Source organism: Platichthys flesus, chromosome 14, assembly GCF_949316205.1.
Source record: "Platichthys flesus chromosome 14, fPlaFle2.1, whole genome shotgun sequence".
In the NCBI taxonomy this organism is placed as follows: Eukaryota; Metazoa; Chordata; class Actinopteri; order Pleuronectiformes; family Pleuronectidae; genus Platichthys; species Platichthys flesus.
In genome coordinates, this window is record NC_084958.1 from 19163483 (window position 1) to 19179461 (window position 15979).

Consider the following 15979-nt stretch of genomic DNA (forward strand, 5'->3'; position numbering starts at 1 on the left):
TGGACCGCTGCAGTCTGGCTTGGCAAGAACAATAACCAGTCTGTTAGTCCATCGGACGTTTCTCCCTCGAACGTGTCTGTGACCGCTGACCACAGCTTGAGTCACATCCTTCCCAGCTCTCCTGCATATTTACAGAGTGCTGGCTTTCAGTTGCCGATGATATCACGGCTCAGGGTATTAAGAGCTGCACTGTTTGAGAATAAGCTCCAGGATGGGATGGAAAGAACCGTCCAGGGTTAGCTAAAACCATGATACAGGAAACCAGCCCCCCCCCCCCCCCCCCTCCTGTGTGTGTGTGTGTGTTTCTGCAGAACTTTCCACTCCATTCAGCATCCCCCCCCCCCCCTCCCCCCCCGCTCTGCCGGACAGGTGCCTGCTGATGACACCACCACGGCTCACCTTGAGGGCTGCAGTGACATCATGTGAGAAATGACGCAGGCAGACCACGGAACAGTTTTCTCTAAATAGACATTTAATGATTTAAAATAGTGGGTTTGCAGACAAGGAGGGGGGGGGGGGGGGGGGGGGGGGGAACAGGTGCTGGGCTGGAAAAGAGCGTGTTTTTTTTTTTTTACTTGTTTTCTTTACCGTGTCATTTTCACTCACAGCATTTCATCTTTTTTTTTGTTTTTGTTTTTGCAAAGCTGAATGTGAGGGGAGTCAAACTGATGAGAAAAATAAAAAGCACAACAGCCAAGCAGGAAGGCATTGCTCCGACATGTTTCGACGATAATACAAAGTGAAGGAATTTTTAACTCTTTAAATTTACAGTTATCGAACTAATAACACTGAATCCAAGTTCATTCATATGTAACAAATATATACAGATAATCAACAAAGAGGAAATGTGGCAGAACGAAGAGGCTTCATGTAAAAAATATCAGACCGACTGATGAGTGTGTTATTGACCTGTGAGGAGGTGAATACTGGAACTTTAAAACCAGAATCGTAACATCTGCTTCAAGCCGTTTGACCCACTGTGATAGATTGTGTACAACTCTGCACTGAATCAGTTGGATGTAAACATTACTCCTGCTCTTCTTGGCCTCGCCCACACAGTAGTAAAATATAATTAATTATTTTACCTACCCAAAGGCTCCATCTAATATTCGCATTGATCAGAAATGAATATAACTTCCAACAAATAATAAAAACTAAAGGAAAGCAGAGACCGACAGTCCTCGGACTGACACCTGCCATTGGGAGCACATTAGCGGCTCGACTCCACCCACTCTTGATTTCCACCTGCCGGCTGCAGCGCTGCCTACTGGGTCCGGAGCTGGTAATCTGAGGAGGAAACGGAGAGACTTAATCAAATGGACGAAGAAAAGGAGGGAATCAGAGAGAAATCCAGTGGAGGCGGCTGATGCCTTCCACCCAGAATGAATGGGACACAGAGGAAATGAGATGAGGGTGTGTGGCAATTAGTGGCAACATTAGAAAAAAGACCGACATGCGCAACCTCGGTAATATCTCAGTGTGAAGATCGAGCCCACAAAAAAAAAAGAAAGAACACAAAAGGTTCACTTTCTCACATTCTGCAAGACGTTGCCACATTGCTTCATGTTCTATAGTGTATCCCCTTTTCATAGAACTGCATCGGTACAGAGCTGGTTCCCACCACATTGCACCGCATTGCCCAACTGTTGCCTAATACATGCACAGATGAGCACTCAGCATCAGTGAACTCTCAACCCACCTCCATTTTGGGTGATGTAGCGCACCCATGGCAAGGCCTGGTATCCACTCTTCTCGATGATCTTCAGGTAACGCACCTGTTGAAGAGAAAGAAAAGAAAGATACGAAAATGACTGATGGAGGACGAGAGTAGTTTGCTTGAAAGGTATTTAAATATATAATATCTAACACTGGATTCTAAAAGGCAGGCAAGGATGTATAACGGTTTATTTCTAATGCAAAATGATGCTAAAAGTACTTAATCCTAAACAAATTTACAATTAAAATGATTTATTTTGTGCAAGGTTTGCAGGGGACTGATCACCACATACAAAACAAAAAAAAAAACACCCTCACACCAAAAAGAAGAGCCACTAATTCACTAAATCGTATTTGCAGGTTAGGACTCAAAGTTTTCAGCAAACAAAAATAATTATAATATTTTTAAAGGTTAGAAATAATTTGTGGTTATATTTGCACAATCAATCAAAATGTATTTGTATTGTCAACAATCACAAATTTGCTTTACAACCGGTACAAGGTTGGACCTCCTCTGTTTTTTACCCTCGACTAGTGTGAGGAAAACTCCCCTAAACAATTTACTTTACTTCCTTTTGATTCTGTGTGCATTTTATCATTTACTTTTAGGGTTAGACAGTAGAGTATGTTGGTTTCTTGTATGTAACGGAGCAAGCTGCTATCTTTTCTAAAGACACAGGTGTTGACTTCTTCAGTTTCCAAAAGGCCGGTCCTCTGCTGAATTCCCCCTTTAAAGTTGTGGCAAGCTGATAGTAAGAGTAGTGGTGTTTATGAGGAAGCAGTAGTATGAGTAACACTGAGAAGGGGGAAGCAGCTACAGAGCAGCTTTCAAGGTACACACAGAGTGAATTTGCATCACTGTTCTGTTCAGGGCTTGGGCTTGGGAGGAAAAAAAGAAGTGCACATCAGCATAATCAAGATACAACTTTCACAAGCCATTAACCGACATTTCATCAGAGCTGTTACCACAGAGCTGGATTTCGAGAAGAGGTGATAAAAATACCCTGGCACACCGACCATCACTCAACATGATTGCGCCCTGTTTTTCCCACTCAGGTGCCCAAAGAACTATAAAAAGAAACTTTAACAAAATGTCCTCGTTGGTTTTATATTCACAGTATTTTTAAATGACGAAATATAACTTGATTTATTATAACATCTGTTACAATTCCACCAAAACAACAACATTGAGAAATCCCATCTCATCTCAACATGTTTTATGTTGTTTCATCTCGGAGTGGTAATAATTATACATCATAAATAACTACGTACACGTTCATGTTCGCAGAGATAACTTTCACACGATCCCTTACACTTGCTAAAAAAACAAGCTCTCACTATTGGGAGGGATGAGAAGCGTTAATGCTGACACGATGCCACCCTCTCTCTGGGAGATGTCACCATCACGATGGTTCCCAGCTCAGAGCCGGACAGACAGGGCAGGAATTTGTGGGCAAGGCCTTTGGTAAGGCCTCGGTCCTCGCCGCCTTGTTATTACCTTCCACTACACAGTGAGGTCAGAGGGAGACAGCGCCGTGGCCGCCAGACGCATGACGACAAACACATAGACGCGGGATCACCAAGTCTGCAGGCACAGCACTTCTCGCTGAACCCAGGAGCCAAACATGCAGTCGGCCTGACCGTCGGCACACAGTCAGCAGAATGGCATCAAAAGCCGTCCTCCGCAAAATATCATTATGGCTTGTAAGATGAGGAGAGGAAAGGAGACTGTTTGTTGTATCTCGTTGGGTAAGTACAGACTACATGTGTGGTCTGGACTTATCAGGGTTTTGGTCGGAGCTCCGGCCTCGAAAAGCATCTGCCAACATGTTTGGCTTCTCTCGACATCACCTAAAGACGGGAGGTTTGGAAACGTAACTACCGCTCTGCTCTCGCTGCCACTCGGCCAAAGTGGCGGGTTACTCCATCGCTCGTAAAATTTACAAGGTGCAGTTACGTGCATCATACACACTTCACATGTGTGCTGCCCTGCACTTAGTGGTGGAGTTAAGAGGAACTTTCTCATGCTTTGATATTTACACGCATCTAATTAAACTTGGTGGGCTCTTCTCACACGTACAGAGCGGTGTTATTGACTGCATTAAGAGTCTGAGGCCAGGCCTGCGCTCACTCTGTAATAAGGCTCCACACAAGGGTTCGGTGGGAATATGGGTCTTAATAGTCTGTGTTTGTGATGCACCAACATGTGACTGCTGGGAGAAGCCTCTGGTGCCTGGAGAGAGAACCATGGTCCTCTCAAACGTTGGGAACAAATTGTACGAGGTCACATTTAAAAAATCTGAAAAATGAACCTGACGTATTTACTCTGTGGTTTTCACAATCAGAGCTTTTCAGGTAAATTAACATAATAAAATGTGTATATTTAATATTTATATTGTGTAACCATTGAAATACTAATCAGCATCGTTTCAGATTTCTCCTGTATATTTATTGACATGAGTTTTTTCCTTAGTAAGAAATGTTTTTATGTGGCCCCATCACAGGTTTTAAGAGACATCGGACACTTCATTGACTTAAGATGTCAATTCAGTTGTTGTCCAAATGAAGACACACAAGACGAACCGAGCACAAGTTGACTCCAGTGTGGGACCAGCGCCTACGACTTGGCAAAGATTTTACAGGAAAGAACAAAACTGGGATTATTTCTTTCAGCTGCCAAATAACCTTAAAAAAAAATGACATTTCTTATCGAGTCACAATTAATTACAAGTAAGTTACGTTTCAATTAAACTGGGCTTGAGCCCCTCGTATCCGAGTGGGCTGCATAATGGCCACGCAACTTAATAATGATTTTTATTGACTTTCACAGGAAATGTGGACAAGCTGGAAAATTTGACCTCTTGGTACTTTTAATGAGATGAAAGTTAACCCTTAAATTGGAGTTTCTTGGTAAAAGATTCAGACCTTTTTATGAAAAGTACACTGGTGGCTATTAAAGAAGGTTTTTGATGTACATATACAAGTTGAAAGAATTGATTAATGCTCAGTGACCAAGGCTGTCGAACAGATTTATACCCACACTTCCTTTAAATTGTTTTAACAAGCATTTTTGCCAAAAGGACTTTGTACCACCACTTGAATAATAGGATTTAATTATCCATCTTTGGATTCAGAACTCAGTGAGTTTTATTGTAGAAAGTCTAAAAAAACAATACTGCTGCTTGTTTAGCACATTTTCTTGTCTGTGTTCTCAGTTCACCACATAATAGGAACCGGCTATTCGCAATAACAATATTGAAACTCTTGAGGGAATAGTTGGTGAAGAGGTTAACCATAAACAGATGTGAAAGCTGATATGAAAAAAGATGTGCGCAATGAGTGAAGTCAACAGCTTACAAAATATATGAGTTTTTCTATTTTTCCTTTAATTTGTATCACTGCTGTTGAATTATTGTATTAAGCCACATGAAGCATCATTTTGAAGTTTATTCATTTATAGAAATGCGTTCTTACTTGTTTAGGGCAGTGTCAGCTATATCTGGTGCCATGTTCCTCTTTTGAATGAATGTCCTGGTATTTTACAACTTCTGGTTCAAACATCACTTGATCTCTGAAAATATGTAACTTGTAAAAGTCTTGTTTTAGAGGTTAAGTGTCAAATGAGTCCAGCTGTTGAAAAACTGATGTGTAATTAGGTAAAAACTGAGGAAAACACTGTTTTTGTGAAATCATATGATATATTCCAATAAGAGTTTGTAAAGTTGGCATTGTGTGCTCATATCGAGGCATGGGAAAACAGAACTTTGAGTTACTGCAGTGCTACACATATAATCACATGTGATTATACTGTATGTGCTGCACATGTGTTCAAGTCTGTGGTCAGCAAGAGTTTTCATTCAAACACCAAGGAAAAACATTATCTTCTCTCTCAGATTCATGGGAATCACAATCAAAACCCAATGAATCTACTTATCTGTAACTGAGAATGACATTTTCTATCACTGTCATTAACATAGAGGCGAGAGTCCAAGTTCAAGTTGAAGAGCAGCAAAAAGAAAAGGAGTTTCAGTGTCAGGGCGCTGCCTTACTGCCCCCTCTGGCCAACAAAGAGACACACATGAATTGTTTGAATTCCTGCTCTGAGAGAGAGGACATGTGTGAGGCTCAGCGGCTCGTCAGAAGTTCTAAATCTGCAACGACAAGGAAACCTAAAAGATATTTGGATTGAGTGTGTGTGTGTGTGTGTGTGTGTGTGTGTATGTATGCATGTGCACTGGCTGATAATCAAACAGCACTTGAGAGTTTGAATCTTCTCTCTGGTGGTTTACTGAACAGGAACCAGTTTGACCACCTGTTAAAACCGACTCGGTGGATTCATCCGGAAATAAACACAATGTATTTTCTGTTTAAAACTCCCAGAGTCCCAAGTTCTCTTATCTCCCAGTGGAAAATTGCGTTTCAGCTCATTTAATCTCTACCCATGTGCTGCCTGCAGGGAGATTTACAAAATAACTGTTTAGTGAGTGTGTGTGTGCAGGACTCACCTGGATGCCTGAGGTGGTGAAGTAAGGGATCTCAAACTTGACACTGATCGGCGGCTTCCCCTCCTTGTCTTCAGCCTCGACACTCGGCAGACCGAAGTGGGCTCGCATCAAATACTCTTTTCCACCCTGTGACAAGTAACAACAAAAACTTTTTAACACAACAAATGGGGAAAAACGATTGTGTTTTAATGTTTAAAGGGATGAAATGATAAAGGTTCTATGTTGATTTACTTGCTTTCAGACACGGACAATAAATACATCAAGTGTTTATCGTCACTAAGTAAATAACTGTTGAATTTCTGATTTTGTAACCAAGTGCATTGTATTGAGGAGTCTCTGCTCACAGGGAAAGACTTGATGGACCAGACGATCTCACTGTTCTCAGGGACCCACTTCACGCTGCCCACTGTGGTCTTGAACTTGGGTGAGTCGGCGTCCGTTGGCACAGGAATGTGGATTTCCACGTTGTTGGCTGTGGAACGCCTTTTGAACTGACTCTTCGCCTGAGAGGAGAAACAAGCAGGTCAAGTTTAGCACCGCGTTCCGCCTCAGCAGAGAATCGGGCCAGTTCATGATGACTGATGTAAAATGAGGGTTATTCAATCAGGATTAGTCATGCGTGGCAACAGATACACAAACCATTACTGTATACTCTGCAAAGAATGTGAACAAACCAGAAGTCAGACTAAAGTTGAGTAGTCCAGTCATTTGTCACAAGACTTTTTCAAGTTTTCTAAATTAACAACAGGAGCCTGGTATGATTGCGGAAGTAACAAACCTTGATCATGTACTCGATCCGACTGTGGGAGTGTTTCTCAATAACCGATTCAATCCAGATCAAGGGTTTCACCTGTGACACAACAGCACAAATGTATTTACTCACACATTCACTTTAAAACAGGTTCTCTCACGTTTGACAAACGCCGCACCTAAAATAGCACATGACGCAGTCACCACCCGGTGGATAGACTGTATTACTACACCTTGAACCAACTTTGAAAGTAGAAGAATAAAACTAAAGTTTGCTTTGTTTCCAAAACCACCAACACAAACAACAAATAGTCCTATAATCATGGTTGTATTGTGTGGAGCCAGTGTTGCGATGAGGAAATGTTGGGAAAAGCACACATTGCGCCACTTGACACGTTGTGTAATTAAGCAACATGTTTCTTGGTGTATCCACCAACAATATATATTTTTAACAGCTTATGAGATGACAAACGCTAGATTTCTGAGGCTGACACTAACAATAACATTAGAAAGTTTAATCACTTATGAAGCACTGACTCTTTTATTGAATACAAACCACAATTTCATCCCTCAAAAGAATTCTGCTCCATAGTTCTACTTCCTGTCCCACAGGATAGGAAACCATTGTGAAACATTCCATCATATTTTAAACCTTCTTAACACAATGTACTTGTTTATAGCATATTACTCATTATATGATTGTCATGTCTGAATCATGACAATGCTTTTGGTAATTGAATTACGTGTCTGGTTGATGACGAATCTACGTCTGGTTATGTTTCATCTTTCATGACAATATTATCTAATGTATTGACCAACTATGCCTTTCATCAGGAGCTGTTGTAAATATTGCAGCGAGCCACTGTTTATCCATAAGAGTAGATATGGTAACAATGATAGATTAAATGATTTTGAATATTGTTTAATCACTTTTCCATTTTTCTCAGTAATAGAACAATATTTGGTGGTTAAGATGTTTTGTCAGTAGCACTAAAACGAATCAATCCAACTAAATTAGAACTTCTTTGAAATAAGACAGATTTTCGGGTTATTAGATTGGACAATGTCCGAGTCTGAGTCTGTCTAACTATCTTGACTATATTTAGCTGCAGACCATTAGGGGGGTGAGTTGGTTTAATCCACAGTACTCACATGAGTGTTGAGGCGATAGGACATTAGCTCAAACTCTCCATCCGGAGGGATGAAGGAGATCGTGCGGTCGTTCTCAAAGCGAGACAGGCGGACACACTGGTGGAACTTGACATCTTCCAGCTCTACTGATTTACTCTTCCCTCCTGCAGGTACAAAATAAAGATCATTTCAGAAAGACAATACCAGAAGAATGTACCAGCATCACATGAACTGGTATACTGCATATTTTGGGATCAGCATGTGGTTACACATGGATGTGAAGTATGACACAGGACAATCCAGTGAGTAAGGAAGGAAGAGCAATCTCACTGCAAACTTCGAAAGTGTTATTTGTTATTATCACAACTCATTTATTCCATCATGAGGCTTCCTGTAGCTCAAATCATCTTTCACCAGAATCAGACCACAGTCTGTCATGAGGGGGAACTCACGTCCAGTGTTTTCAAACAGAACCTTGTCGTTAAGGCCCAGCCGCAACTCGGGCATCCCAGAGAGGAAGACACGCATCTTAATGGAGCCGACGATCTCACTGCGAAGAACATTACCATTGGCACTGACCTGAAAATGTCAAATTGACAGCTGGTGTCAGAGGACCTGTTCATAAAGGCATGCATCTTAGATGATTCAATCACAAGTGTAGAAGTCTAACAGTGCAGTTCACATAAATGTGTGTATTGGTAAATTGTTAAAGATATTGTAGGAATGGTCACAAATAAATCAATGCAATGGAAACACTGAGAAGCATAAAGAGATCATTCAAATGCAGCCGGGGGGGGGGGGGGGTATCATCTGAGTAGCACAGAAAACCCGACAAGATCAGATTGTTTAACACTCTGAGTGTGTTGTGACACACACAGTGAGGAAGTGCAGCAGCTCTGTGACTGGCATTCCTTAAGCAACACAATGCTAAAACAGGCAGTTCCTACCAGGAGGTTGACTGACTCAATGACGTCCAGGAAAACCTCATTCTTCCTGTACTTGATGCCCTCTGACCTCCAGGAGACGGCGTTGGTGACAGTGGCGGGGGGTCGCGGGGCGCCGGTGTCTAGCTTGTGCCCCTCCTGGGTAATGTATCTAAGAGACGGAAAAAATAAACACTGAGGCAAAACTGAGGAAATAAAGGAAATCAACTGTCTGCGGTGGCGAGTTCCCAGAAAGCATCAAAGAAGAACAGAGACTGCCATGGTTATCGTATTACTGTTGTTAAAGAACACTAAGGGGGAAATCCAGAGTTTGTTTGCTGCAGCAACCACAGGGCTAAAAGTTAAGATGGTAATTTGTGGTTGTTTTACAGGACAATAAGCTCCTATTGACGTATAGATATGAGAAAACAGTAGTAACAAAAAGTAGCCTGTAAACACAGTTTTTTATACTTGTAAAAGCTCAATTTACAGTCACGGAAATATCAATACACAAAATTAAATTTTCTGTCCCTTTTAAGTTTCAAAAGAATAATGTTTGCTTTAGTTCGGGCTCCGGTAAAGACAGATGAGCTTTGTTATGTTTGTTGGACATTCTTTAAACTAAAGAACAATAAGAATATAATCTAAAAGCTTAATCAGTAAGAACAGTATTAATTGGCCACATCTTTAATGACTGTACATGTAGTTTGTGGCAGTGGGTATGTGGCTCACAGAGGATACTCACTCTTGCAGAATCTTGCTGTCAGTGGTCTGAGGATAGCCAAAGTCCATCAGCTCATCCATCAGCTCATAGATGATGACAAAGTTATCTCTAATGCTCTCCTCCTCCAATTCCTTGAAATACTCTGAAAAAACCTGAAGAACACAAATGTTGATTCATAAACTTGTTTCTCAAACACCATCTATAAACTACACATGCGTTGGTTTGAGTTGTGTATTGAGCGAAGCAGGTAAAGGGATCCAACATACCTGAACTATTTTGTACAAGAAGGAAAACACCAGCGAAACGCTAGCATTTTTCTTGGATGTTGCCACCACTGATGTGTTGTGTGTTAAGAATTTGAACGGAGCAAGAGTTTAAAGGCAAAGCAGTCACACAAAGTGAATAACCAGGTTTTGAGAAGTTGCAGGTTAACAGGGAAGGATACAGTAGAGGTTATTGTGTTTGATCCACATGAAACGGACTCCCCCGTGGGCCAGGATCGGAGACAGCGTCCCCTCCTCCTCCTTGTCCATCAGAAGGGTCATGAAGTGCTCGATCTCCGACATGTCCACATCTCCCCGGTAATTTCGGCACACCAGGACCTGAGAGGAACAAACAGTACTGGTGAAGCTGGGAAGGGCTGCAAACCAGGGGCCTGTTCCAGAAAGCCGGTTGAACCTAACCCTGAACTCTGGAGCTGAGTAAATAAAGAGCAGGGCCTCCATTTTAATACAGTGCAGCCAGAATTATCTTTCAGGAGGATTGAGTGAAAGAATCAGGGTTTGTTTGGGAGAATATCTGCAACAGACTTAAAGTGATATTTGTTTCTGAAACAGGAAAATGTTTCTCTCAACCCAGGATTATCAGAATCAAGAGAATTTCACTAAACTCACTCTCTGCAACACGCCCCTGAGGATTATTGTTATTGATAAAATAGCAGATTGAAAAGTAAGAAGTAAAGTTAATCATTTAATCAAAATCAGGTGCATTTTTACATGTGTGCATTCATGCATCTATTCTTTAATCTTTAACCACACATCATGAGACTAGTGTCACCCTGATATAAACTGTGCAAATGGAAAAAATGGGTATTTAAATCCCCCTAAACCCAAACAGATGTAAACACATCTGCAGTATTACTTGAAATATTGAATAAAAATAACTTAGCATCACTATTTTGTCAAACATATGTGCACTCCACCATTAACTCCTGGTGAACTGGATGCTTCAAATCAATCTTGATGAGCAACTTTAAAGCCGAAGTGACCAGAGGACGATCAGGGCTGAAAATACATTGCGTGAATATAGTAAAAATGTTTGTAAAGTGTAGCACAAAACACGTGAATTGGAGGAATTTGCAATGTGAGCTTGGCTGCTAGCTAACAGCTGACACCACCTGCAGGTTAGCCAGCGGCCTGATGTCTTCTCCAGGTCGAACACAATGTGTCACAAACCTCCTTCTTCTATGTCACATTTATTACTTACAAGATTAAACCTTAAAACATTGAAGCTTAGCAAAACAAGCCGTGCTAACGCGTTCGCTGCTCTGCTGCCGGAATCGGCCACATCATAATCTGTCACTGAGGAATGTGTCCGCTAGGCTAGCAGCTAGCATTAGCATCGTAGCAGCCCGGTGCAGTTATCTCACCTTTCCTTTCAAATCCAAGACGTACACGGCGCTCGCAGACATCTTGGATTAATTTACACGCGTTTTTAAAGACAGAAGTTCCTTCGGGATGATTTCAAACAAGCAGATTTTAATTCATAATACTGGAGGATGGAGGAAAGAGAGGCTTCCTCGTTTTTTTCTCCCCCTCACACCGACCGGGCCTCTCTCTACAGAGCGCCCCCTAGGAGAAGGAGGAATCAGCGCAGGAGGCTGAGAAAAGGTATTGAAGGTTTATTCCTAGATTTTAATGTCTAACTAATAATAATAATAATATTTTGTTCACATAGCACCGTTTAAAACGCAGTTACAAGGTGCTTTAGAATTAAAAAATAATTCAAGGCAGTCAGTAAGAGAGGAGCTTGAGAAAAGGCATCATAACCACGACCTCTAAATTGTCTTGATGATGATGGGAAATGTCTGGCAAAAACGTTCAGGCAAAGGAAATCATTTCCAGAGAGTTTGAAAGGATCTCATGGTTTCTGAGTGGTGTTCGTCTTCTTCTTTCGTGTCACCATCTCTGTTTTTGTTCCTGTAGCTTCCTCTACTGGAGAAGTGAATGATCTGCACAAGACAAGTAACGTGTAGCATCTGCTGCTCCTGCAACCTGATGATCGCCACAAGGTGGCACCATACTGCAGCAGTGAGAGGGAGCGGCTCTTAATTAAATATGACAGTATGTGATGAATAATACTGATGACTACAAACAGGAAATTATCAAGATTGAAGAAGAAAGTTAATTTTAATCATTGTCATCCATGCATTTTATTTAAATCATGTTTCCTTCCCGTGAACCTTTTTATGTGACTTTTTAGTGTTCAGTGTTGTGATGTGTGTAGTACCGATTCTCGCATCCTTCACCAGATCAAATGTCTCAAACAGACAGGGGGTAAAGCTCAACTGAACAAGCATGTGTGTCATTACACCCATATTTACTTCTAATTCCAAACCCATGGACTATGGCAATGTAGCCTGGCCTGGAGTAGGTGTTCCAGATCATCCCAGCAGTGTTTGAAGTCAGGGCTCTGTGCCGGCCGGCCAAATTTCGGACCCAGCAAACTGGTGTATACATGTGCTATCCACCCAGCATCCATACCACGTATACTTCGAGGGGGAAGTTGGAGCCAATCAGGGTAGGCGCAGAACAGGTTCCCAGCGAATCACAGGGCCAACGTACAAAGATAAACAACCACTCACCCATATTTACACAGTCAATTTAGTGTCTCGTGAATCTGCATGTCCTCGGACTGTGAGAATGAAGCTGAAGTACCTGGAGAAAACCTAAACAAGTACAGGGAGAACAAGCATAAAGGAAGACTGCAGGACTCAAACACTGCTACTCATGACACTGTGCCACCAACTGGTCCACCCTATACTTATATTAAAGCTTTAAAACAAATAACTAGACCTAAGTAATGACCTTTGCTAAAACCATTTAAAAGAAGCCACATAGATGAAAAATACACAACAATGTTACTGTAGGTATGTGTAAAGATCATTTAGTAAAGTCCACTAACAACAGGCTTTCACATCCTCACTTACCTTTAATCAGCTACTCACTGTTTTTTTCTATTACTATTGTCCAACAGTGAAAATGAGTGTTAATCTTTATCAAAGTTGTGATTTCACTGTCATGAATGAAGTCGCGGTCCGAACTCCAATCGCGCTTCACCCAAACAGAACACAGCCGATCATCTCACCGCCTGTGACCGCTGATGTGTGAAAACCTAAACGGCAGCCGAGCAACAAATAATGACTTCATCAGAGTCAACAAGACCCCTGAAACTCAAGTAGAAGAATGTCTGCTGCTCGAATCTAAAAATATACCTCTTATTACTGTGTCAGTGTATTATGCTACACAAGGCTACCGGAGTAATTATTGAGTTGGTACGGGCTTAGCATTAAGCCTGTGGTCATTAGCATGCTCTTGTACAGCAACACAAGCAGGTGAATATTGTGACACAGCGATGAGGATGTGAGGCAATGACGGATGGTGACAATGGGCAGGCCTCTTTGAAATCTCATTGGCCTCTGAATAGTCACAAATAAACATTCTAACAGTCGACGTGAGAATTGGAGTAAACAAAGAATGATTGACTGTGTATGGATGTTGGATGTATGATTCCCTCCTTAATGGTGCCCCATTAAGAGACCGTCCCTGTGCTCCTCACCCCTCCTCTTGGTGTGAAAAGCCTTTCAGCGCCGGTGCCTGTGCGAGACAACTGTGCCTCGTCAAAGTGACAGATCTCCGACCCCTTGGCTGCTAAGATTGAGCCCAGACATTGTCAGGAGTCCGAGATACAACTGGACTGAGTTACACGACCAAATATAACAGGATGCCGCGTCCATAGTCAGCCTTGGTGCTTGGGATTCATTGGATGTAGTTGTGTAGTTGATGGACGTGTTGGTACAGAAGGCGGACGTGTCTGCGTAGGTTGACGACTGGGCTTGTCTCACTACACTGTGACTCATCATAAACACACAGGTGTTGCTGTGTACGCTGCCAAAGTAAACTTTTGCAATCATACATGTCCATATAATTATTTCCTTTGGTTGATCACTGCACTAGATGCAACGTTTTCTGTTGACGTGTACAGCCTTTACTGTAATATGTGTGTTTACATATCCCTCGCATGACCTTGAGTGCTGCTAAAAGGGTCCCAGTCAGTGTTCTTCATTCATTTACACTCTAATCTGTTACACTATTCCCATAGCTTTGTGATTTATACTTAGCAGGACTTTGAGTCTACTCCCAAGGCGATCCTGTGGCTTTTCGGGGAGTTTTTACCATACAAGGAGAAGAAGAGTTTAGCCCGGTTTCCTGTGGGAGGGTTCTGATTTCTCTCCCTCACCTCCTCTCTCTTACGCTCCTCGTTCTTCTCTCCTGGTTCTGCTCCAAACCATCCTCTCTGCTCTCTGCACAGCCAGCTCGGACTCACCACACCACCAGGACAAGCCATCAATTACCACATTTCTATGAGACGCCTCCAAAATCAATATTTGTTACCTTATTTTATCAGAATAATATCTAGGTAATATAAACATGTGCAGCGAGCAGCCTGACAGACCAAATAAGGCCCAGAGTCAGCGCTCTTATCATTGCAGGTCATGATGTATAAACGTTAGTTAAACCCTGAGTTTGTGCAGTGATTAAACTGCCAACACTTTCACACTGTTGTGCCAAAAAAGGATTCATTTTCAATCTGTCATTAAAGACAACTCTTGCAGTCGACTAAAGTTTAGTGAAAAGCATTTTCAGGGTTTTCACTGTAAATGTCTCCCATAATCCAATGATTTATTTTAAATGCTTTATTTTGCTTTTAAGTGTTCTTATCTCACAAAGGAGGTCTTGTGAAGAATCATGGTTTTCATGGAAAGAGCAGCATCAAGCTCCTCAATGTCGAAGCACCTGCAGGCAAACAGATTCAGGTTCAGGTTCAGGTTTAAATTCATTCATCCTGGACATCGTTCTCTGCGCCACACAAGACACCAACCACCCAGGATAATGTCTGCAAAAGGAATAACAACAACCGGGTCGTCGCAACACAACATGAAAAATCCAAGATGCATCTGTCAGAGTTTATCTTCAGATGTCACTTGAATGGCCGCTGGACGCCTCACCTTTCTTTGACTTTCCTTGTAATCTTTATTTTTAGCTGAGGCAGCTGGCACAGTGGAGCTGAGAGAAAGCACACAGGTCCATCAGCGTTGATGTCATTATGGTACACACTTGCACACACTTGCACACTTGCACACACACACACACACACACACACACACACAAACACACACACACGCACACAAGCCCATTCTATTTCAGTTTAAACACTGCTCACCAATATTAATTGTAATTTAAAGATATAGATTTCCTTTTCTTTCTCGTTTGCTGTTCTTGCCATTTGGTTTCTAATTCAAACTTTCATGTGGAAACATGTTAAACTTAAAAGAGACAATATGAAAGAGTCTATACCACAAACCCCCTACTTTCCAAATATATGGATGGTTAAAGTAATATTCCTGGAATATGTTAATTAACCCTTGTCGTCAACAACGTTTTTTTCATATTGTGCGACTAACAAATTACAGAACAGATCTAAATACAGGTCTGTCAAACCAATAGTAGTTAAGAGGATCTTAATTGCAGCAGACCTGTAGTTTACGTCTGTGCAGCTCGACTGAAGCGCTCCGGCTGCCTGGTGTAGATCACACGCAGACAGTTCTTTCCCCCATTTTCTTTGGCTGGATCATTTTCCATGCAGCCCCTATTCATTCCGTGGTAGAATGAAAACTATGTCCTTTCTAACCAACTCTGGTATTAACATCAATCTGAACATTCCTGAGTAAGAACATAGGCATATAGATATGCAGCCCAGAGGACGAAAAAAAAATAATCTCGACTAACTCATGTTACTAATGTGAACAATGTCCTTTTGATGTCTGAGTTCTGGATGATTGTCCTGCTTCTTATCTGTTTTTCCTCTCCGGTTCGGCCCAGGACAAAAAGGCCATGAGCCAAATAAGGAGACAAGCTGCATATTGCCAAAACACAAACATCACACTGAGC

At 41.8% G+C, this 15979-nt stretch overlaps 1 protein-coding gene across 1 annotated transcript; it reads right to left on the bottom strand.

The window, feature by feature from the left end:
- Positions 1-451: 451 nt before the first annotated feature.
- Positions 452-11592, bottom strand: ap1m1 (adaptor related protein complex 1 subunit mu 1). Its single transcript, XM_062404690.1, has 12 exons — positions 11398-11592; positions 10195-10351; positions 10016-10083; positions 9771-9901; positions 9050-9197; positions 8555-8681; positions 8124-8266; positions 7000-7071; positions 6566-6724; positions 6222-6347; positions 1700-1775; positions 452-1287 (listed from the first exon to the last, which is right to left on the bottom strand). Exons 1-12 carry the CDS (start codon positions 11437-11439, stop codon positions 1265-1267), a joined length of 1272 nt encoding a protein of 423 aa, XP_062260674.1. The 5' UTR covers positions 11440-11592; the 3' UTR covers positions 452-1264.
- Positions 11593-15979: the final 4387 nt, after the last annotated feature.

What these genes read in the sequence shown, in the direction of transcription:
- ap1m1 (XM_062404690.1), bottom strand. Translation starts at nt 11,439, where the DNA reads ATGTCTGCGAGCGCCGTGTACGTCTTGGATTTGAAAGGAAAG. An exon ending in GACAGCAAGATTCTGCAAGA is followed by an intron (nt 9,198 to 9,770) that starts GTGAGTATCCTC and finishes TCCGTCTCTTAG; the next exon opens with ATACATTACCCAGGAGGGGC. An exon ending in GGATCGAGTACATGATCAAG is followed by an intron (nt 6,725 to 6,999) that starts GTTTGTTACTTC and finishes TTCTCCTCTCAG; the next exon opens with GCGAAGAGTCAGTTCAAAAG.